The 23,378-nt window shown below is 40.7% G+C and overlaps 2 protein-coding genes across 7 annotated transcripts; both read left to right on the plus strand.

Annotated features, from left to right (window-relative positions):
* The first annotated feature begins 3,241 nt into the window (after positions 1 to 3,241).
* abhd6b (abhydrolase domain containing 6, acylglycerol lipase b) lies at positions 3,242 to 14,466 on the plus strand. Of its 4 annotated transcripts, none has more exons than XM_061682393.1 (9): positions 3,242 to 3,272; positions 7,661 to 7,792; positions 7,949 to 8,105; positions 10,893 to 11,006; positions 11,108 to 11,240; positions 13,189 to 13,346; positions 13,439 to 13,493; positions 13,579 to 13,679; positions 14,034 to 14,466. In XM_061682393.1, exons 2-9 carry the CDS (start codon positions 7,668 to 7,670, stop codon positions 14,211 to 14,213), a joined length of 1,023 nt encoding a protein of 340 aa, XP_061538377.1. In that variant the 5' UTR covers positions 3,242 to 3,272; positions 7,661 to 7,667; the 3' UTR covers positions 14,214 to 14,466. The 4 variants fall into 4 exon arrangements, with proteins under 4 accessions (XP_061538377.1, XP_061538290.1, XP_061538466.1 ...); XM_061682306.1 differs by lacking the exon at positions 3,242 to 3,272 and adding an exon at positions 7,312 to 7,443; XM_061682482.1 differs by lacking the exons at positions 3,242 to 3,272; positions 13,579 to 13,679 and adding an exon at positions 7,312 to 7,443.
* A 2,454-nt stretch (positions 14,467 to 16,920) lies between these two features.
* On the plus strand, positions 16,921 to 21,896 carry kctd6b (potassium channel tetramerization domain containing 6b). Of its 3 annotated transcripts, XM_061678659.1 has the most exons (3): positions 16,921 to 17,053; positions 17,960 to 18,053; positions 20,029 to 21,896. In XM_061678659.1, exons 2-3 carry the CDS (start codon positions 18,027 to 18,029, stop codon positions 20,713 to 20,715), a joined length of 714 nt encoding a protein of 237 aa, XP_061534643.1. In that variant the 5' UTR covers positions 16,921 to 17,053; positions 17,960 to 18,026; the 3' UTR covers positions 20,716 to 21,896. The 3 variants fall into 3 exon arrangements, with proteins under 3 accessions (XP_061534643.1, XP_061534661.1, XP_061534652.1); XM_061678677.1 differs by lacking the exon at positions 17,960 to 18,053 and having other exon boundaries at positions 16,921 to 17,061; XM_061678668.1 differs by lacking the exon at positions 17,960 to 18,053.
* Positions 21,897 to 23,378: the final 1,482 nt, after the last annotated feature.

The raw sequence follows: 23,378 nt of genomic DNA on the forward strand, positions 1-23,378 counted from the left end.
TTATATAAATTAGCCATATTGTGATCACATGAAGTTGAGAGAGTTATTTTTCTCACCTTAACAGTAATTCAGACAAGCACTGCTGCATTCAAGGTCAATGGGAAAAGGGAATTATAGGTTATTTGATAGGGAATTCTGCGTTTGGCTGGCAACCAGTTCAGGGTGTACCCCGCCTCCTGCCCGATGATAGCTGGGATAGGCTCCAGCACTCCCGCGACCCGAGGGAGGAGAAGCGGCTCAGAAAATGGATGGATGAATGCTCTTGAGAGGGTGTGCTGTCTTTTAATTCCCTATCCATCCATCCATTTTCTGAGCCGCTTCTCCTCACAAGGGTCGCGGGCGTCCTGGAGCCTATCCCAGCCATCATCGGGCCTCCCGGAGGCAGGTTACACCCTGAACTGGTTGCCAGCCAATCGCAGAATTCCCACGCAGGCACGGGGAGAACATGCAAACTCCACATCTGGATCTTAAATAAAAAGACTTTTATAAATGTAAAAAAATTGTCAAATGAGTGTTGCTCAACAAACAGACACCAGGGTTCCTACGCAAGTATGGAAAAGTATAGAATTTGATTTCAGAAATATCCAGGTCTGCAAAAGTATGGAAAATGGAAACTCTTGTATGGAAAAATATTCATGTTTCGGACACAGTTAAATTTTCTGATAAGTAAACGTGAAGTACTCTGAGGACAGAAATAAGTGAATTTAAAACAATAATGAGTGATTTGATAATTTTATGTAGTGATTACAAGACCTTAAATTGAAGGAAAAATGAGGGAGAAGTGGTACAAAGAGTTAAATCTAAGATTTAAATCAACTCGCAGACGAAAAGGATGAAATCAATGTGACGAAAACAACAAAATAGGCGATTAAAATGCCAAGACACTTCCATCCATTCGAACTGAACACTTCATCACCGTTTTGAATGATATCCTGTGACAATTTTATGCTGCAGTCCAGTCAACGATGGCCAACAGAGAGTACAGCGTTGGCAGCCTGAGCTTGCATCAAATGTCACATATAAATATACCGAATATTATGTGTAATAATTAGCGGCATGGTGACCGACTGGTTAGCACAGCTACCTCACAGTTCTGATCTCAAATCCGGCCTCCATGTGTGGAGTTTGCATGTTCTCCTCATGCCTGGATGGGGTTTCTACAGGTACTCCCGTTTCCTCCCACGTTCAAAAAACATGCATGGTAAGTTAATTGAAGACTATATATTGTCCGTAGGTATAAATGTGAGTACGAATGGTTGTTTGTTTAGTGCCCTTCGATTGGCTGGCGACTAGTTCAGTGTGTACCCCACCTCTTGCCCAAAGTCAGCTGAGATAGGCACCAGCACACCTGTGAGGCTAAGAGGATGGGAAAATGGATGGATGGATGTGTAATAATCAAAACTGAGTTTATCGTCATACCTGTGGTTATTATTTAACATTGTCAAACTGGAACATCTCTTTGCTGGTGTACTGAGTAGTGTTTACATTCCCTCATAGAGGCAATGACTGCGTGTTGGTTTACGCCTCCATGTCATCCATTAAACCCTGATCACTGTACATCTCGTTGGGTATGAACATTGAAGTATACTCGTCCGATCTTGTATGATCGTTGACATAACTCATAACGGGCAGATGTAAATTATTTGACAACTGGCTCATAAATTCTAAATATAAAGACTGGTTGGCGAAGTATCATTGATTATCCCTTTATAATCTTTTGGAAATTATTTGGCAACATAGTGGTATATAAAGAATCAGAATGATACACATCTATTTACTCAAATGTTACAAATTGTTTGAATTATTTACTTAGAAATCTGAAAAAAGTAAGGAATTTTGAAATCTCCAATGTGTAGGAACCCTGTAGACAGTGGATCCTCGAAAATCTCTGACTAATCCCCCCTCCCCCTCCCCCAAACAAAAGGTGTCAAACTAGTGGTACGGTGGCCAGATGCGGCCCGCCACATCATTTTATGTGGCCCACGAAAGCAAATCAAAGTTGTTAATTGTGTTGTTGTGTAATAGCGTTGAGATATTGCATTTTTGGTTACCAATTCCCCTTTGAAAAGAAATGTAATAGTTGAAAAACATGTATTTATAGGCTTCTGATTTCAAAACTGGTTATGCATCAATTTGTTGTGTATACTGTATGTATTATATGAGGTGATTATTCATTTATATGGTAAATGGACCACTTTATTGCTCATATGTTCTGTGTTTGGATTGTGGCATTTTGTGCTCTTTTTGGCCAACTTTTTGAGCTCTTTTGGCCAACTTCATTTTGTCAGGCAGGTTCTATTTAGGTGATTTCTTGATTGAACAAGTCTGGAGGTAATTAGGCTTGGCTGTGGTCAGTGAAAATTAACTTATCGTTCCACAAAATGTGATTAGCCACAGTTAATTCATGATTTCACAAGGGAAGTAATTCCTTCCTCACACAGGGCCAGGTAGCTTTGAATATTTTTTTCCCCTTAAATACAATCCCTGTTTAAAAATTGCATTTTGTAATTACGTGGGTCATCTTTTTCTGATATTTACATTTGTTTGATTTTATACATTAAAGTGGGGAATTTGCAAAAAATAAGAATTTCAGAAGGGGGCAAATACTTTTTCATGGCACTATAAATTATTCAGAACAATATACCTTCACATGAGGCTCATCAATAGTGTGGGAGTATTCACCGAGTCTTTACCAAATGGTGACTTGGTTTCTTGGTTGGCAAAAAGCCTTTGGAAGTCAATAGCCGACCACGAGTTATCGAGGTTAGGAACGCGCTACATTTACTCCGTTACATTTACTGAAGTAAAATTTTGGATAACTTGTATTCGTCAGAGTAGTTTTAATGAAGCATACTTTTTACTTTTACTCAAGTATTTATGTTAGAAAAATGGGTACCTTTACTCCGTTACAATAATCTACATGCCATTCGCTACTTTCATTTATCAATAATTGTATGCGCAATCTATTTTTGGACTTTCATTTTTCAACTTCCGCATCGGGCGCCGTTGCTCCAATCCACCGTGATTACCATAGTGATGTTTGACTCAAATTCACCAATCCAACGACACAAGCAAGTCACATATCCACACACAAAGTATTCTTGTCACAGGCCAATCAAAGTGAGTCGTGACAGCCTCAGGCGACTCGTGTTTACAAAACAGACTCCGAAAAAAAACTGCTTTAACATGCAGCGTGGTTTTTGTCACCGCCCAAACTTGGATATTATTATAATTCAGCCCACTTCTAACTTGAGAAAACACCTTGCGGTACAGTAAGTTGCAGATGTTTTTGTTGTTGTTTTGCTGTGTATATAGCAACATTTAATGGTCACAAGTAACTGTAAAACATGCATCTTGTTTTCTCTCTGTCTCTCTCACACACACACATACACACTCTCTCTCACACACACACTATCAATAAGTCTGGCCGGCAAACAGCTTCTTCATTCAGTATTTTTATGAGATAAAGCAAATAATGTGTTCTGTAAGGCCCTATGCACGTATCCCCCCCACTTAAAATTTTTAATGGTGGCACATGTCTGTGGACTCCCACTGAACATGAGTTTGAATGTGATCTGTTACTTCTTAACATCGCCACATGGCAGTTATAAGAGGGAGTGCACCCTTGTGCAACCAGATTTATTTGTATTATTATTTCATTTAAACTTTACTTAACCATGTAAAAGACCAGTTAACTTAAAAGAGAACATCTCTTTCAATGGTGACCTGGCCAAGAAGGCAGCAAGTTAAACGTCTAGTCCATGTCAGTCACATTCAAATTTACTTCACTTGTTTATTTTTACCTCCTCTCTCAAAAAGATAAAAGAATAAATCAGTTGAGTTGTAGCAACCTTATTTTATTTTATGTTCATCCTCTGATTTAAAAAAATAAGTCTGAAATTACTTACTGGTAACTTTAGTAATTTTTTCACTGAGTACTCTTAAGTAATTATTTGGAGGATTACTTTTACTTGAGTCATATTATTCTAAAGTAACATTATTCTTACTTGAATGCAATATTTGGCTGCTCTACCCACCTCTGGTTATGGCCTGTACATACAGATTGTAAACAAAGGATTCTTAAAGCTTTTATGGCATCCCAAAGACACATGAAGCTCACTGAAAGCTTACGTGCACCCACATTACATGACACAAGTGGAACCATACGGACCAACCATGTTTGCTTTCGATACTTTAAATAGTAATACACTTTATGATAACTTGTTTTGCAATATAATATGACATTTTATTATATTTGGCACAAAGGCAATGAAAAAAGTAAAATCCCACATTAGATAACTTGCATCTCACTCTTAAATACTCGATGCCTCCGATTCATTTGGTGATATTTTACTCTTAGTAGTAGTAGTAGTAGGCCTACTATATGAGCTGGATATGAGCCTTATAATATGCAAATACATGTCACATATGGAGACGTTTTGTCGTCTGAATATTTTCTAATCAACAATTGAATGATTAACATATATGCATAAAAAAAACTTGCACACTTTCATTAAGTCTTTTGTGTAGGCCAAAATTACAAGTTGTAGTTCAAATATATCCACTCCGTCAGGCCAGGTGGATGCATTTGGGACACATTTGTCCAAATAACTTAGTATTTAAGGTAAATCCTGAGTGCCGCTGTTGTACAGAAGCTTTGCTGCTTAGCTTTCCTTGGCATCAGCTGGCCCAAACTTGCATAATATGATCAAAAGCCATGAAAACGAGGTTTCTTAGCCAATATTATATGCAAGTGAATGGGACTTTTGACACTCAGTGTAATGCGCACGTGTGAGAATTACGTCACGATGACGTTTTGCGAGCGCTTCCATTACCTAGCATACTAGCCGAAATAACACGCGAGCACAAACTGTCGTGACAGCACACATGGGCAAACAAAAGAGCGGACAGGCACGTAACACAAACGATACACGATCGGTGTCCGAAAGGTTCCACGACTGGTTTCACAAAGGATGTACAGTACTGTTCTGTAATTCAAATCCAATCTTTAACCTGGCCCCGATTCCTTATTAGCACACCTGCACATTTTGGCCATTTGTGAGAAGCCAATGAGCAAGACTATTTCTTAACTAATGGTTTATATTTACAGTAGATGTCTCATATTTTAACATGGATTACGGGAATATGACTCACATTTCAGGACTCCTAACCATGTTAAAGTTTCTCGTTCATTAGAGAACTGTGACCACGAGCCTTCATTCCATTTACATCGAATGGAATATCTGAATACTGTAGCCCTTGTCTCCAGACATCATGAGCTTGTGGTCCTGAACTCCGTGTTGTGCAATACTGTGTGTAAGCCTAGAAATGAAACACTTCAAGTTTTAAACTCGATGGAAAATTGTCCGAATAGAATGACGCATTCATTGCTAAATTTCAGATGTCACAACGCGCCACTACGTCATCACTGACCATGCGCCGTTTCCGTTTACTTTGTTGGCACCCCACATTTAGCAAGCTGGCTGCTTTTGAATGATCACTGTCAAGAGGCCCTGTGACGATTAGATTGTGGATGTAGCTATAATGTGACGACCACCGTTTTTGGCATGCAAACCAAATATATTATGCAGCACCAAAGATAAAAAAATAAAGTAAAAAAAAAACCTCCCAGGCTGAGCGTCCATTTCTATTCATTTGTTCTGCTCCAGTTTGTTCTGTATGTAGGTCATCAGTAGATGTCCAGGGTTGCAGCAAAATGCCAGCCCTGCACACCATCAGATGGATGCAGGTTCATTTTGAGCTGTGTAGCTTGAATGCAAAGCTCTGCATCAATATACTGGATTAACTGAACTTTATGCCCATTACTCAACACTGCAGTGAGCAGCCTCGAGTACCGGTATTATGTTTTTGCTATCTGATCATCAACTGAACATTAGAAATTGGTGAAGTGTTCATGTGTTTGTAGACAGTGTTATCGCATTACAAACATTCACCTCTCAGGATCGCCAACACATTGCATCCCAGCTCTTCAGAATCCCACTGAAGTGCAGCATACAGCACATTGTCAGCAGGAGACAAGCATACTTAAAAGATCTTTATGTGAGCATATTTTGGTTTTATTAAACAAAATTATTTTATTTTATTATTATTATTATTATTTTTACCTCAAAGATGACCTGGGATGGAAGTGGTACATTCTGTCTGCTATCCCCTGTGCGTGTCACTATTTGACATTTGTAAATTGCACACACCTTTTGTCTCTCTCGTGACACCCAGTGGTGTATTGAGTACTTGCAACCTCGGCTCACTGTTCGACAATCCAACAGTCAATATAGGGGCTGAGTATAAAGACGTTGTTACTAGCACATTTTCTATTTTTCAGTTGCTGTGTTGTGGTTTGAGCCATGGTCATTTGCAAAGTTCAGCTTGTGCGTTCATTTTTATTTTTAACTGTAGCGTTGTATCAATTAAGATTTCCTTGGGCAACATCTGTACAATACACCACCAGACCATCTTTCCACACATGCTCCAATACAATATAAATCAATTACACACATATCCACATCAGTGCACATAAGCACTTTAAGCACCATATAAAAACTATTAAAATATTATATATAGCACAATACATGCGTTCACATGTATGCATGCACTTACCCATATACTGCACATGCATACAGTACATGTGCACCCATAAATATTTTACATTTCACGAACACTATTATAACTATTGGGTGCTCAGTACACACATTACAATTTATAAATTTGATTGTCATGTATAATTATCAATGCATACTACTAATTAATCTATTATTATTGTCATCTTCTTGACATCTACAGTATGTACAGTTACCTATACATTTGTCTAAACTTCTTTTTATCCCTAGTGACTTAACTATTGACCCTAAAACAAACGAAATATCACAACAAAACAAAATAAACAAAAAAAATAGTAGGGTTTACATCAATCTTCAGTTTCTTGTATTTATAGCTGTCCATAATTCCTCTAATTCATTCATTTTAAACTGCAATCTTGCTGTCACACTTCCCATGTCCGTCACATGGTCCCTCCAGCATTTTTCAGACGTTGCACTGAATTTAGCTATATTAGTTGGAAGAATTAAATATTTCATTTTAGTTTTCCATTCGAACTCTCTGCGTTATATATTGTACTATTATTTAATCTTGTATGTCCTTCTTTGTGCGTTCTCTTTAAAACAAAGACCGAATAATCTCGTGGCCCAGTTTCCCCCTGATGATGACTATTAATCAATGAGTTTATCTAGAGCCAGCATAATCTGTTGGGACTAACTGCGCAACCACAGACATGAAGCTTTTGTAAAAAAAAAAAAAAAGTAATTTTCAATTTACAGGCTTTCAAACTATGAATAAATAAAGCACCTACATGACTTAAAAGCAACCACTGAAGCTGAACCTGTATGTCAGCCTGACAACAATCAAGCAAGGGAAAACAACTGAATAGTAAGTCCACTTTTTTTCTATGCACACACACACACGTTTATATTAGATTTTAATTACACAAACTATAACCTAAGCTAAACACGTTGGTAAAATCAAAGCTTCATCATCAAATCATCTACTTCTCCTTCAGCAAAACATTTGATGAATGTCTAAAGCTAGCCTGGCAAACTGTAATTTGTGTAATGATTCACATGGATAATCATTGTGTTTTACCCAGGAAAGCCATGGCAGCGGAATTAGACATAGTGAATCTGTTTATAATTGCTGGGGCAACACTGGCTATTCCCCTTTTGGCATTCGTCGCTTCCTTCCTTCTGTGGCCCTCGGCGCTCATTAAAGTCTACTATTGGTAAGGTTGATCACAGCACTTTTTCTTCCCACTATATTTGTGAAAGTTGTCCCAACAAATGTCCAAATGGTTGGGTTCCTAATTTGTGTCAAACTTGTTCTATCAATATTGAATTTGAGGTGCAAATTGAAATTGCCATTGGTGGTTTTTTTGCAGGTACTGGAGGAGGACTCTAGGTCTCCAGGTACACTATGCAGACTGCGGAGGCTACCGCTTCTGTTACTCCTGCCGAGGAAAGCCCGGAATGAGACCTTCTATTTTGATGCTGCACAGCTTCTCTGCTCACAAAGACACCTGGCTCACGCTTGTCAAGGTCAGCCGAAAGTGCGATGGCAATTGTGGGCTTATAAAAGATGATCGTTTGAGGCAGCAAATTCACCCAATGCCTATGAATATACTCAGTCATACAGGTCATTTCATTCTTAGAGCATTGAAAGGATTGCAACTGGACTATTCTGGTTGTCTGAGAAGACGTTTCCCCTCTCATCTGAGTAGGCTTCATCAGTTCATAAACATAGGACTGCTAGCCAAATACTGCATTTTATGTTTACATGGGTTTTCTTTTTCTGACATTTACATTTGTTTGATGAACTTAATCATTAAAGTGGGGTAACTATGCAACAAAAATATATTTGAGAAGGGAGGCAAATAAAAACCCTCAACCCAATGAAGTGAGGACATTGTGTAAATAAATAAACAGAATCCAATGATTTGCCAATTGTTTTCAACCTATACTCATTTGAATACACTACAAAGACATTTAAATGCGACATATTTTGCAAAGCCAACTTTTTCTAGTATTTGGGATGGAATATTGCCTCTATGGTTCCTCAGTAAACATCCATCCATCCATCCATTTTCTGAGCCGCTTCTCCTCACTTAGGGTCGCGGGCGTGCGGGAGCCTATCCCAGCTATCATCGGGCAGGAGGCGGGGTACACCCTGAACTGGTTGCCAGCCAATCGCAGGGCACATACGAACAATCATTCGCACTCACACATTCGGGTAATTTAGAGTCTCCAATTTATGCATGTTTTTTGGGATGTGGGAGGAAACCGGAGTGCCCGGAGAAAACACATGCAGGCACGGGGAGAACATACAAACTCCACACAGGCGGGGCCGGGGATTGAACCCCGGTCCTCAGGACTGTGAGGCTGACACTCTAACCAGTCCTCCACCGTGCCGCCCTCACAAAACATATGAAATATGAATCAAAATTGTCCACGCATTGCTGAGTTACAGATGTTTTTCTGCAGAGAGGCCTGAAATCGGGTAGTTTTAATTTCTCGAGCTTATCTACGTCACTAGCGAAGATTTCCGCCTTCCCTTTCTGCTCCCGAGCCAGCGCTGGAAACATAAAGAAACACGTGCGCTCTCACAAGTGGGTCTTCTACACAAAGGCAACCAATCAGAGGAAAGGGGGTAGTCTTAACCAAATACGGACAAAGCGGATACAAAACTGGGTCAAAGAAAAGTAGCTGTCAGAGAGGCCCTTCTGGACACTCGTACAACAAAACCAAGGTGTGTTTTGAAAGGAAGTTGACATTTTTGTACTCCTGTTAAGTCCGTGCTAGAGAGTCGGTCTATGGGGGTCAAAATAGCCAAAATGTGGGATCTTTAATGTTCAAACTGGTAAACTATTTTTTTCCCCAAATATTCTCTCATTTTGAATTTGATGCCTCCAGGATTTTGAATAATAATAACACCTAAATAATATATTTTCATGTAGATAGCATGTTGACTCTTTAAATATTGAAAAAGCCTGGTGTTTTTTCAGAACCTTTTAGAGCTTGGTGTTTTAATACCATAACAATTATGCATATTAACTTAACAATGTGGGAGGCACGGTGAATGACAGGTTAGCACATCTGCCTCACAGTTCTGAGGACCCGGGTTCAAATCCGGCCTCGCCTCTCTGGAGTTTGCATGTTCTGCCCATGCCTGTGTGGGTTTTCTCCGGCTGCTCCGGTTTCCTCCCACATTCCAAAAACGTGTGGTGGATTTTTTTCGCCTGTGGTTCCGAGTTGGAGGTCACCCGGGAGAACTCCGACGTCCATAGAGCATGGGATGAATGAAGACTTCGAGACACTTGGCCTTTGGGCTAATTCGATTTATTGAACAAGCCTTAGTGTCATAACAGCTGCTTACATTGCCAGAATGACAAAAAAGCCCCCGAAAACCCCTGGATCTCAGTTTTATCCAGGTTTAATTCTCTGGGCGTGGAATTAGCCCCTCCCTGGGTGCACCCGGAAGGATGGTGCTCCTCATGACCATATTTAGAATCGCCCTCGCCTGCTGGTGCCTCTTCGTCTGGTCAATCCCCCTCCCCTGGGCCCTTTGCTGCGATAATGCAAAACAGTCCTCTTTGAAGACCTGGCCCCTGTTGTAACCCCCAGACAGGTTTCTGTCAGGGGGGAAGCAGGACAACCCAATAAACATATAACTGGTTAAAGGACGTTCTTTGATGTAGAATTACAAGGAAAGATAGTTGGTGTGAATACAGGCCTCCAACCATTTGACCTTCCCAAAGGAAGTCTGATTGTGTTACTATTAAAATATACTACACATGCATGGTAGGTTAATTGAAAACTCTAAATTGCCTGTAGGTGTGAATGTGCGTGGGAATGGTTGTTTGTTTACAGGTATATGTGCACTGTGATTGGCTGACAGGGTGTTCAGGGTGTACACCGCCTCTTGCCCGGAGTCAGCTGGGATAGCCTCCAGCACACCCTTGACCCTAGTGAGGACAAGCGCTATGGAAAATGGATGGCTGGACTAACAATCTGACTGCTAATTTGAGATCCTCTAAAAAAATGAATTGTGTTTTTGAAAGATATTAGATAAAAAATAAATGTTGCTCTATTATATGGGCAAATGGCTGGGAAATACAATACATTGTAATGCAATTTAAATTCATGTTTACTAGGGTTGTGAATGTGCTCAGCTGGATGTAAAAATGTATCTTCACTTTTACAGCTCCCATTGATGAAAATCTGGCTGTGAAATTACTATTTGGAATAGGATTCAGTAGAAGCCCTATACATTTGTCTGTCGACAATGAATTGATGTATTGTACATTTAAGCTGTACTCTCTCTGTCAGTACCTACCAAAACATCTGCACATTGTGTGCGTGGACATGCCAGGCCATGAGGGAACGACACGCACCAACACAGAAGATTATTCCATTATGGGCCAGGTCAGGAGGATTCATCAGGTACACAATGAAGAAATTGCTATCAAATATACAATACAAATCATAAGCTGTTTCCAGTGTTTCCCTTCTGAAAGTCAGTTTTGGTGCATCCTCTCTCTCAGTTCGTGGAAACCATTCGCTTAAACCGGAAACCTTTCCATGTGGTTGGGACGTCCATGGGGGGAAATGTAGCTGGGGTGTACGCTGCCACCTACCTTTCTGAAATTTGCAGCATGACTCTCATTTGTCCAGATGGTCAGTGTTTGTGTGTGTGTGTGTGTGTGTCTCTGCCTGTCGGAATCCGCGTGCATGCATGGGATGTACACTCGTTCTACTGTATGCCTTGTTATTTGCAGAGGTGGGTAGAGTAGCCAAAAATGTCACTCAAGTAAGAGTAGTGTTACTTTTATAATACGACTCAAGTAAAAGTAAAAACTAGTCATCCAAATAATAACAGTAAGTCAGTGAATAAAATATTCAAGTACAGTGAGTAACATGAACACATGAATGTCAAATAGACAAAAATATAAAACATGAATATGCAAATGAAAATATTTCCCAACAATATCATTTTAAAAAGAAAATAAAGCAAATTCAGCCATAATAAATGGTCATAAATTAACTTAAGCACGGTGATAGACTGGTTAGCACATCTGCCTCACAGTTCCGGGGACCTGGGTTCGAATCTGGCCTCTCCTGTGTGGAGTTTGCATGTTCTCCCCGTGCCTGCGTGGGTTTTCTCCAGGTACTCCCTGGTTTGCATGTCCCTCCTCCCACATTCCAAAAACATGCATTGTAGGTTGATTGAAGACTCTAAATTGCCCAGAGGAGTTAATGTGAGTGCAACCGGTTGTTTGTTTATATGTGCCCTAAGATTGGCTGGCGAACAGTTCAGGGTGTACCCCGCCTCTCGCCCAAAGTCAGCTGGGATAGGCTCCAGCATGCCCGTGACCCTTGTGTGGACAAGTGGTACGGAAAATGGATGGATTGATGGATGTTTACACATGTTAAATAGCACAATGGGCTGACCAGGCCGAGATTATTTATTTAATTATATACTGTGTAATTTGATTATTTTATTTATTTATTTATTTTTTTAACATCGCCACGTGGACTCACTCACATTTATCAGAAATGCTGACATTTCATTACTCAGAAACGTGAGTTCTGCTACCTTACAAGTTTATCTTCAGTGCTGTGCATACATTGTACATGGCTTTTTCACTCTGCTCCTTTTGAATCCGCACAACCCTTTCTCCAGCGAGGAACAGATCACTCCAACGGGTCTGAGTGGCTGAGACAAACTGCAATTTGCATTCATGTGCTAGCTTAATCCACAGAAGAGTACATTTTGCAAACGCAAACCAAAACAGCCTCTGGTATGATTCTGAAGTTCCAAGTGGATTTTTAGGTAGACACAAATGACAGCAAGCCATAGCTGTTCTTTTTTTCGGAGCCCATCTATACATCCATCCATTTTCTGAGCCGCTTATCCTCACAAGGGTCGCGGGCCTGCTGGAGCCTATCCCAGCTATCATCGGGTAGGAGGCGGGGTACACCCTGAACTGGTTTCCAGCCAATTGCAGGGCACATACAAACAAACAACCATTTGCACTCACATTCACACCTACGGGCAATTTAGAGTATCCAATTAGTGCATGTTTTGGGGATGTGGGAGGAAACCGGAGTGCCCAGAGAAAACCCACGCAGACACGGGGAGAACATACAAACTCCACACAGGCGGGGTCGGGGATTGAACCCCGCTCCTCAGAACTGTGAGGACGACGCTCTAACCAGTCGGCCACCGTGCCCCCCATCTATACAGTTTATTGAAAATTAAAATTAAACACTTTTGAAAACTTTGCTTCTGTTTGGGGCCGTGGAGTTTGTGTGGTCATGTAACTGCCTGACACCGTTTGATTGGTCAAATGGAGTCAAACATAACTAGTAATTACGTTGGATTGGAGAAGCGGAATCACGTGACATGTCTCTTTGATAGAGCGTGCAAGCAATAATAAATACCTGTAGATAAACATTCAAGTAACAAGCGGAATGTAACTCAATTTAACAGTGTAAAAGTAGCTTGTTACTCCCCACTTCTGGTTATTTACATGAAAAACAATCATAGTAACATGTATTTCATTTTAATGTAGTCATTCACACAAAAGTTTGAAGTGTCTGTTGTTTCGTATATATCCTGAAGGGATCAAACACCCATGTGAGACCAAATTCGATAATCACCTGCAAGACCTGGAACGTAGCAATTACACACTGAATATCCCACTGATCCCAACCACACCTGAAGAGATGGAGGACATGTTCAGACTCTGTTCTCATGTTCGCTTCAAAATACCTCAGCAGGTCAGGCTCAGTAAGTTATTTCTTTTTTTTTTTTTTTTACACAGTGTTCAATAGTTGCAGTATTTCATGCTCAACTGGGTCATGTTGTCTAGATTCTTCAAGGACTAGTTGATGTCCGAGAGCCTCACAATACTTTTTATGAAGAAGGTTAGTTCATTTGAACATCCTACAGTTCTGGTTTATCATGCATGATTAAACATAGACTGTAATTGTATTTCCTTTTGTTAAACAGTGTTTCTCGAGATTGTTAGTGAGAAATCCAGATATGCCTTACAGGAACACTTGCATCTCATCACTGCACCTGTACAGGTGATATGGGGCAAACGGGACCAGGTAAAGGCCATCAATTTAACGCCTAGTACAGAAAATAACAAACTTCAAGGGGCTGTGGACCAACAAGTAGTAGGAGTTTGACATGTCCAAGTAGAAATATGTAAACTGTATTGACTCGGATAATATCATTGAAAAACTACTGTAGATGACTAATCTAGTCAATGAAACTACAGAAACTCTATGTTGATGCTCTGTGAGCTAACCAAAGATGATTTGCAACACTTAATTAAAATGTTTTTAAAAAGTCCACTGTTAGGTTTTAGTCAACATTTGTCACTGTATCCTGGAGAGTGCAAGAAGCAGGATAATATCAGCATACATTTACAAAATATATACATATATTTTTCGCCCCAGGTGGTGGATGTGTCTGGAGCCATAGTCATTGCAGAAATATTGCCAGGATGCAGAGTGGACCTGCTGGAGAACTGTGGCCACTCCGTGGTGATGGAGAGGCCTTGTCGCACAGCCAAACTCATTCTAGAGTTCATTATCCTGCAGCAAGAAGCAAGAGGCGGCACAAAGAAATCATCTTGAAATCAAATTGGTCTTTGTGTGTGCATGTGCGTGCCACTTAACTGGTTCCGTATTTAATTACAAATATAAAGAAACTAAGTTGATCAAAGTTAGTGTACTGTGGTGGTTGATTTGAGTCTAGAGAACTTTGTGCAGTAGTCAGTCATGGCAGTAAAGTTGGCTTCAGTCATTTTCCAATTCTATATGGGACGACATACTCAATCTCATGTGTTGTATGACAGATTATTGCAATGTTAGTAAATGAGTCAACCTAAGGGGGCAATACACTGTGCGAGTGGTTCGCACGTGTGCCACAGTTTGGGTTCGAATAAAATTTCTTCAGATATTCTGTCTGCCACATTCTTAAAACATCCATCCATCCATTTTCTTTACCGCTTCTCCTCACTAGGGTCGCGGGCTACTGGAGCCTATCCCAGCTATCTTCGGGTGGGAGGCGGGGTACATCCTGAACAGGTCGCTAGCCAATCGCAGGGCACATAGAGACAAACAACTATTCGCACTCACATTCACACCTACGGGCAATTTAGAGTCTTCAATCAACCTAGCACACATGTTTTTGGAATGTGGGAGGAAACCGGAGTGCCCGGAGAAAACCCACGCAGGCACGGGGAGAACATCCAAACTCCACACAGGCGGGTCCGGGGATTGAACCCCAGTCCTCAGAACTGTGAAGCAGATGTGCTAACCAGTCGCCTACCGTCCCGTTCTTAAAACATACAAATAAATACAGATACCTGGAAAATCAACAACCCCAATGCCAATGAAGTTGGGACATTGCGTTAAACATAAATAAAAACAGAATACAATGATTTGAAAATCATGTTCAACCTATATTTAATTGAATACACTACAAAGACAAGATATTTAATGTTCAAACTGATTAACAAATAATCATTAACTTAGAACTTTATGGCTGCAACATGTTCCAAAACAGCTGGGACAGGTGGCAAAAAAGACTGAGAAAGTTGAGGAATGCTCATCAAACACCTGTTTGGAACATCCCACAGGTGAACAGGCTAATTGGGAACAGGTGGGTACCATGATTGGGTATAAAAGGAGCTTCCCTGAATTGCTCAGTGATTCACAAGCAAAGCTGGGGCGAGGTTCACCTCTTTGTGAACAAGTGTGTGAGAAAATAGTCGAACAGTTTAAGGACAATGTTCCTCAACGTACAATTGCAAGGAATTTAGGGATTTCATCATCTACGGTCCATATCATCATCAAAATGTTCGGAGAATCTGGAGAAATCACTGCATGTCAGCGACAAGGCCGAAAACCAACATTGAATACCCGTGACCTTCGATCCCTCAGGCGGCACTGCATCAAAAACTGACATCAATGTGTAAAGGATATCACCACATGGACTAAGGAACACTTCAGACAACCAATGTCAGTAAATACAGTTTGGCACTGCAGTCGTAAGTGCAACTTAAAACTCTACTATGCAAAGCAAAAGCCATTTATCAACAATACCCAAAAACGCCACCGGCTTTTCTGGGCCGGAACTCCTGAGATTGACTGATGCAAAGTGGAAACGTGTTATGTGGTTCGAGTCCACATTTCAAATTGTTTTTGGAAATTGTGGCCGTCGTGTCCTCCGGGCCAAAGAGGAAAAGAACCATCTGGACTGTTATGGACGCAAAGTTGAAAAGCCAGCATCTGTGATGGTATGGGTCTGTGTTAGTGCCAATGGTATGGGTAACTTACACTATCTGTGAAGGCACCATTAATGCTGAAAGGTTTTGGAGAAACATATGCTGCCATCCAAGCAACATCATGGACACCCCTGCTTATTTCAGCAAGACAATGCCAAACCACATTCTGCATGTGTTACAACAGTGTGGCTTCGTAGTAAAAGAGTGCGGGTACTAGACTGGCCTGCCTGCAGTCCAGACCTGTCTCCCATTGAAAATGTGTGGCGCATTATGAAGCGTAAAATACGACAACGGAGACCCTGGACTGTTGAACAGCTGAAGCTGTACATCAAGCAAGAATGGGAAAGCACTCAAGCTACAAAACTTTCCACAATTAATGTCCTTACGTTCATGATTATTTGCTAAAAACAATAAAGTTTATCAGTTTGAACATTAAATATATTATCTTTGTAGTGTATTCAATTAAATATCGGTTGAATGTCATTGTATTGTTGTTTTTATTTATGTTTAACACAACGTCCCAACTTCATTGGAATTGGGGTTGTACTTCAGTACAGTAAATACTTTATTACTTCCCACCATTGCGAAGAAATTACTACTGTATCTATCCCATTTGTATTAGAATACACATAGACCATCGAACAGGCCATTTCTTTGGGGAAGGGATATCCGGACATTTTTTTATAAGATTGTCTCATTCTTTTGTCACTAGTAGAGTGAATGATAGGTTGGTATGCTGGGCAACAACAGCACACTATGTTGACAAGCCCCAAGCCCCAAGCCCCAAAACCTCCAGTGACATAAATATGTAGATTCCACACCTAAAACTTTGAACGGAAGACATTTGGATTAAAGGTGAAACGCCTTCAACAAACAAGGAAAGTCCAATTGCCTTGATTCGACGTTTGCAGATCAAGATGTATCGCCGTGGCGTTACCTGGCAGTTTGTGTTGTGTTGTTGGTTGTGTTCTTCTCATCGAATGTAGATATTATTTTGAAATGGGCTCTGGTGGGATCTTACCGTAACGACGTTTGTAAACGGGCAAGACGAATGTGTGCGCGCGCGTGTGTGTGATTGCTTGGCTGCGGTGAACATCATTGACTACCTGGCATCTGCACCGCTCAACACCAACGTCAGGCTGCACTTTTGGGACAAAAAGATACGGAATCCAAACCAGCGAGTCGGTGAGCTTGTATGTAATCGTTTCTGTCGCGTCTAAAATGAACAACTTGGGAAGCGCAAATGTCTTTCTTCGTAACATCAGCTACATTGTTAACTCGCTAGCCACACGAGCTAGCAGGCTAGCAATGAGCTAGATAGCATTAACTGCTCTTATTGCAATGAAAGTTTGTCTGACGTAGTGTTTATCAAGAAAAGTTCAGATTGGCAATACTTCCCACTTTGCACTTAATTCTGGACGCGAAGACGCTAGTCTGTATGGTAGCGACTGAACAAACATTCGTTTGCACTGGAGAATGGGAAAGGGTGGACGTCACGGTGAGTAAGTGGGTAGCACATCCAAGGTAGGGTGTTCGAATCCGGACCGTCCTGTGTGTGTTTTTTTTTCTTTTTTCCACCTTCGCTTTCCGCCCACATTCCCAAAACATACACGTTAAGTTTATTGAAGACTAAATTGTCCAAAGTGTGAATGTAAGTGGTGGTTTGTCTATTTGTACCCTGCGTTTGGCAGCGACTATTTATTGGTGTACCGTGCCTCTCGCCCAAAGTCAGTTGGGATAGACTCCAGCTCACCCTCCACGCTTAAAAAAAAAAAAAAAAAAAAAAAATCGATGGATGGCGAAGATGCGGGATCCTGTTCAACACGAATTCCGTTAAAATGATTAAATTATGTTGTTGTGCATTTTACTCTCACTGTTTATGGTTGGAATTTGTACGTACTATTTAGTGTGGAGCAGCCATTTGGTAATGTATTAAGCACAATTCAATTAGAAACTAATTTTGCCTGAAAAATAAATTGCACAGCCAGAATCTCATTAATTGTTGTGTTGTTGATGGACATGATTAGACTGAGCTTGCACTTGGAGGTTTTGATGAGGTTTGTTTGTTTGCTTGTTTTTCACATGTAAAAGTGAATTGAGCCAAACCACGTTTGTTGCTCCGTGTTTTGGTCCTGACCAAGTGGGTATTTCTCTACAAATGGAGAATGGAGGCTGGGGCCATAGGGTAAGAGATGCTTGCAAGCCATAACATCACGTCTTTGTGTGTACCATGTCCTTGTGTGCTTTGAAAGGTTATTAAAATAAATTAAAAATCCATTATTATTATCTTTATAAATAAAAATGTCATAGATTTTACATGGCACCAAAATAATCATGATTAGGGATTTACAAATACCACTTTATGACAGACTGAGTATGAATAGAAGTACTTCCATATAATTACAGTACTTGCGGATGACAATTACTGATGCGTGACAATGCAATTGTGATGAAATTGTTTGATTTTAATCAAATATTGTTTGAAAACACTAACTTCTTGAGCATGGAGTTTCACTCAAATATAACACATTTTGAGACAACTTGTGATTACTCACATTTTAACATCCAACTGCACGCTTTTCTAACAGCCGTAACTTACCTAATGTTAGATCATGCAATTTTTTTGCTCAAAACTACACATCGTTGACATTTTATTAACAACTACAAGCAAAGCAGACTACATAAGCATCTTTCGCGGTGATTTAGCGATCGTGGATTAATTGACCTCTTTATTAGGGACAGCGAGGAGGTGATTGTGACCGTGTATGTTATTGTCTGTATTTAAAAGAGGCTTTCATGCTTTTTTAGTGGAAGAGTCAAACAAACTGATATTACATATAATAATATACAATATTACTGAGGTACAGAAACTAAATTAATCACTCCGATACTTTAAGGCACACATGTCAAACTTGTGGCCCGGGGCCAGATCCTGCCTGCCCTGCAAAAGATGTCCGTCGACTTCATGTTTCTTTGGAAAATACCAAAATTGTAAATTGTCTTCACTTGTAATGTGATGTGTAACGTTGAGATATTGCAAGCATTTAAAAAACGTTTTTTTTTTTTACTAATCTCCCCTTTAAATGAAATTCAATAATAGCATTTTTTTATTGGCTTCTGATTTTAAAAAGTCCTCCATCAATTTGTTGTGTATATGTAATTATATGAGGCGATAATTCAATTATATGGGTTCACAGTCATAACAGCCCTCCGTGGGAAGCCAACGACGTGACCTGTGACAAAAATGACTTTAATACCCCTAATTTAAGGGAACCCACATTTTGTTTTATTTAACTCACCCCGAGGACGTAGCAATTGTACGCACAGGTGTACACATATTGTGCCGCACACCTCTTTTTGGGAAATCACTCGTTTCTCTCTTCAATTATGAGTATGAAACTCAATGAATCACGACCTTTTGATATTAACAATTGCTATGAGCTTAAGGAATATACTAAACTGCAGTGGAATGTCAGTACTCACCCAGAAAAGACGAATTTTTCAGCATCTTAAGCGTCCTTGCATGGATGTCCACAGCGACAATCGATACTTTCGTCTTCTACTCGGTGAACCCCTTCCCTGATTAATTAAAAGGTTTCAGGTAAAAATATCCGCCATTAAGCTCGAAAGTGTTCTCGAAGCCGACCTTAAAAAATTGCCGTGACATTTCTGACTGCATCATTTGCCCTAAAAACTTGACTTAAATAGCGCAAATTGAACGTTATTCATGAGAACAGCAGTGAGGGCAGTAGAAGAGGTCCCGTACTTTAGTCATCGGTTCTTTTTCCGTGAATATATTTATGGAGGATATTAGAGACACTTGAAGTTTTCATTCCATGTTTTTCCAAGAATACTACCAAGATGATCGCCAATTGTTACGTTCCTTTTTAAAGAGCATAATTTGCAGTCAGCTAACAAAGTGTTGTCATCCGTGTTTACGTTAAAGTTTATCAGCACGGCTGACTTGACTCCTACCTGGAAGATATACTGTATGTCAGGCTGGTGAAATGGTATTCGTGTCATAGTATGTGAGCAAGTATGTGTACAGATGTACTTTTAAGTATCGGCACTGGTGTGTCCCTACTGATTACAGTTGATTTGATGGCTTGAGTTGGTGTAAATGCAATTAAAACATGATTCCTCTCTCATCTTTTCTTTAGATGACTACTCTTGTTACCTTAAACGTAGGAGGTCACCTGTACACCACCAGTTTGTCCACACTGCAGCGTTATCCGGACTCCATGCTGGGGGCCATGTTCCGGGGAGATTTCCCAACAGCCCGTGATTCGCATGGAAATTACTTTATTGACCGTGACGGCACACTTTTCAGATACATCCTGAACTTCCTGCGGACGTCAGAGCTAACCCTACCGGCTGACTTTACAGAGACAGACTTACTGAGGAAAGAGGCAGACTTCTACCAGATTGAACCCTTGATCCATTGCCTAAGTGATCCCAAGCCGCTGTACCCTCCCGACATCTTCGAGCAGGTTGTGGAGCTTTCCAGCACCCGCAAACTATCCAAATATTCCAACCCAGTTGCCGTTATCATCACACAGCTAACTATAACGACAAAGGTCCATGCCCTGCTGGAGGGTATTTCCAACAACTTCACCAAGTGGAACAAACATATGATGGATACCAGAGACTGCCAGGTGTCCTTCACCTTCGGGCCATGTGACTATCATCAGGAGGTGTCCCTGCGAGTTCATCTCATGGACTACATCATGAAACAAGGCTTCACCATCCGCAACACGCGTGTGCACCACATGAGCGAGCGGGCAAATGAGAATACTGTAGAGCATCACTGGACATTCTGTAGACCGGCACAAATAGTTGAAGACTGAATTGGTTTTGCTGAGTACACGTGCTGTGATTTCAAGGTCAAATGCGCATATCATTGTATAAAGGGAGTATTTTTACTTGTTCAGTGAGAATGTTATCCTCGTCAATCAATCAATACTTTATTTATGGAGCACAGTTCATACGTGTTTTCCAGCCTTTATTGAGGCCAGGCTTTTACGGTAGAAAAATTTCACAGCGCGTCACTAAACAAAAATGTCACAAACTGTATATACGATAGTAATGATGAATGAAAACTTTACTCTGTAAAGTTGTCAGAGCTGATATATTGCAGGAATTAAAGAAAGACACATGGAGAGCTTCAACAGCTCTCCCATCTGGTGGAAGAGCATTTAATTGTTCTGCCTGTCACTGTACTTCACTTGCATAGATGAACAAAGTATACATTATTTCCAGTAAACACATTTACATTTTTGGACCAATTAAGTGAATTTAATAATTTTCCATTGCAATAAAAGCACATTGTTTGTCCTCCTGCCCCACCCCATAATGACCATCCCAGGTTTAAAACAAGTAATAATCTTGGGGGGAAAAAGACGACGGCTTATCATCACGAGGGTCATCTTATCATCAGTCTGTATGTGATACAAATGTTTGTATGTTGTACATTTTAAAATTAGCAAGACATCCTGCGGCTGTTATTCTGCAACAAAGTCATGAGTGGGGACTGCTGCCTCTGTGTGTATGGTATTATACATTAAACTTGCCTTTGTCTTGCTGTACGACGCGTTTGATGAAAGGCCTGTAAAAAGTAGCACATGGAATGCTTGCTTTGGGGTTCAGCAACCTTCTTGTATTTGAGGGCTCTTGGAATCCTCCTCCTTATGGCACTTTGTTGAAAATTTTCATTTTGTGTTACAAGTTGTTCTATCCAGCAACATTTTATAGAGGGAAGCCATTTCTGTTGAGCCCATTGTGGAGTTTGAAAGAGCGTCTCTTAGCGCTTTATAATCTTAACGGTACTTTCTTCTGTCCCGTGTAGTTGTTGCATGTTTAATGTATGTGTATTAGATGTCTGTTTGCAGTTTTGTGTCATGCTGTTACACTTGTCCTCAATAAATCCATGTTTGTATTTGTCAGTGATTTAAGGTATGACAATACTGAGTAAGTGCGTACAAAGAAGGTTTCCTTTGTGGATGAATAAAGTATCTCATTATTCCTCTGTCATTGTTTCTATACAGCTGTCCTCCATCTGATATATCTTCATCCATCTAGCTTCAGTGGGTCTAAAAGGTCTACACCTGTTCAACCTTGGTTTTATCAAAACATACAATCTCCCACACATGGCCATAAATTTAAAATGTTGGGTGTAAACAACACTGCTTGAAGCATATTTTGGGGGGAATGTTTGGCCATGAGCCTTGTGAGGCTAAGCGGTATGGAAAATGGATGGATGTTTTCTTTTGTCTGCTTTTATCTCAAGTAGACTTCCATCCATCCATTTTCTGAGCCACTTATCCTCACAAGGGTCACGGGAGTGCTGGAGCCTATCCCAGATATCATCGGGCAGGAGGCGGGGTACACCCTGAACTGGTTGCCAGCCAATCGCAAAGAACATATAAACAACCATTTGCGCTCAAAGTCATACCTATGGGCAATTTAGAGTCTTCAATTAACCTACCATACATGTTTCCTACCCCAAATGTGATGTGCATTATGCCATCCAAAGAGTTAAATTTTGGTCTCATCAGACCAGACTATATTCTCCCAGTATTTAACAGGATTGTCCAAATGTTGTTCAGAATGCAGCCCTATGGGTGGCACAAGTCAGTGCAAACTGTAGGCCGGTCCCAAGCCCGGATAAATGCAGAGGGTTGCGTCAGGAAGGGCATCCGGCTTAAAACCTTGCCAAACAAATATGAGCGTTCATCCAAAGAATTCCATACCGGATCGGTCGTGGCCCGGGTTAACAACGTCCGCCACCGGCGCCGTCAACCTGCGGGGCGGCGTTGGAAATTCAGCTACTGTGGGTCGAAGTCAAAGAAGAAGAGGTGGAAAGCGGGTTCTTCGGCAGAAAGAGAAGAGGAAAACACAGAGCCTAGAACTGAATGTGGGGACTTTGAATGTTGGGACTATGACAGGAAAATCTCGGGAGTTGGTTGACATGATGATTAGGAGAAAGGTTGATATATTGTGTGTCCAGGAGACCAGGTGGAAAGGCAGTAAGGCTAGAAGTTTAGGGGCAGGGTTTAAATTATTTTACCATGGTGTAGATGGGAAGAGAAATGGAGTCGGGGTTATTTTGAAAGAAGAGTTGGCTAAGAATGTCTTGGAGTTGAAAAGAGTATCAGATCGAGTGATGAGGCTGAAATTTGAAATTGAGGGTGTTATGTGTAATGTGATTAGTGGCTATGCCCCACAGGTAGGATGTGACCTAGAGGTGAAAGAGAAATTCTGGAAGGAGCTAGATGATGTAGTTCTGAGCATCCCAGACAGAGAGAGAGTCGTAATTGGTGCCGATTGTAATGGACATGTTGGTGAAGGTAATAGGGGTGATGAAGAAGTGATGGGTAAGTACGGCATCCAGGAAAGGAACTTGGAGGGACAGATGGTGGTAGACTTTACAACAAGGATGCAAATGGCTGTAGTGAACACTTTTTTTCAGAAGAGGCACGAACATAGGGTGACCTACAAGAGCGGAGGTAGA

The sequence above is a fragment of the Phycodurus eques genome, chromosome 1 (genome assembly GCF_024500275.1).
Source record: "Phycodurus eques isolate BA_2022a chromosome 1, UOR_Pequ_1.1, whole genome shotgun sequence".
Lineage (NCBI taxonomy): Eukaryota > Metazoa > Chordata > Actinopteri > Syngnathiformes > Syngnathidae > Phycodurus > Phycodurus eques.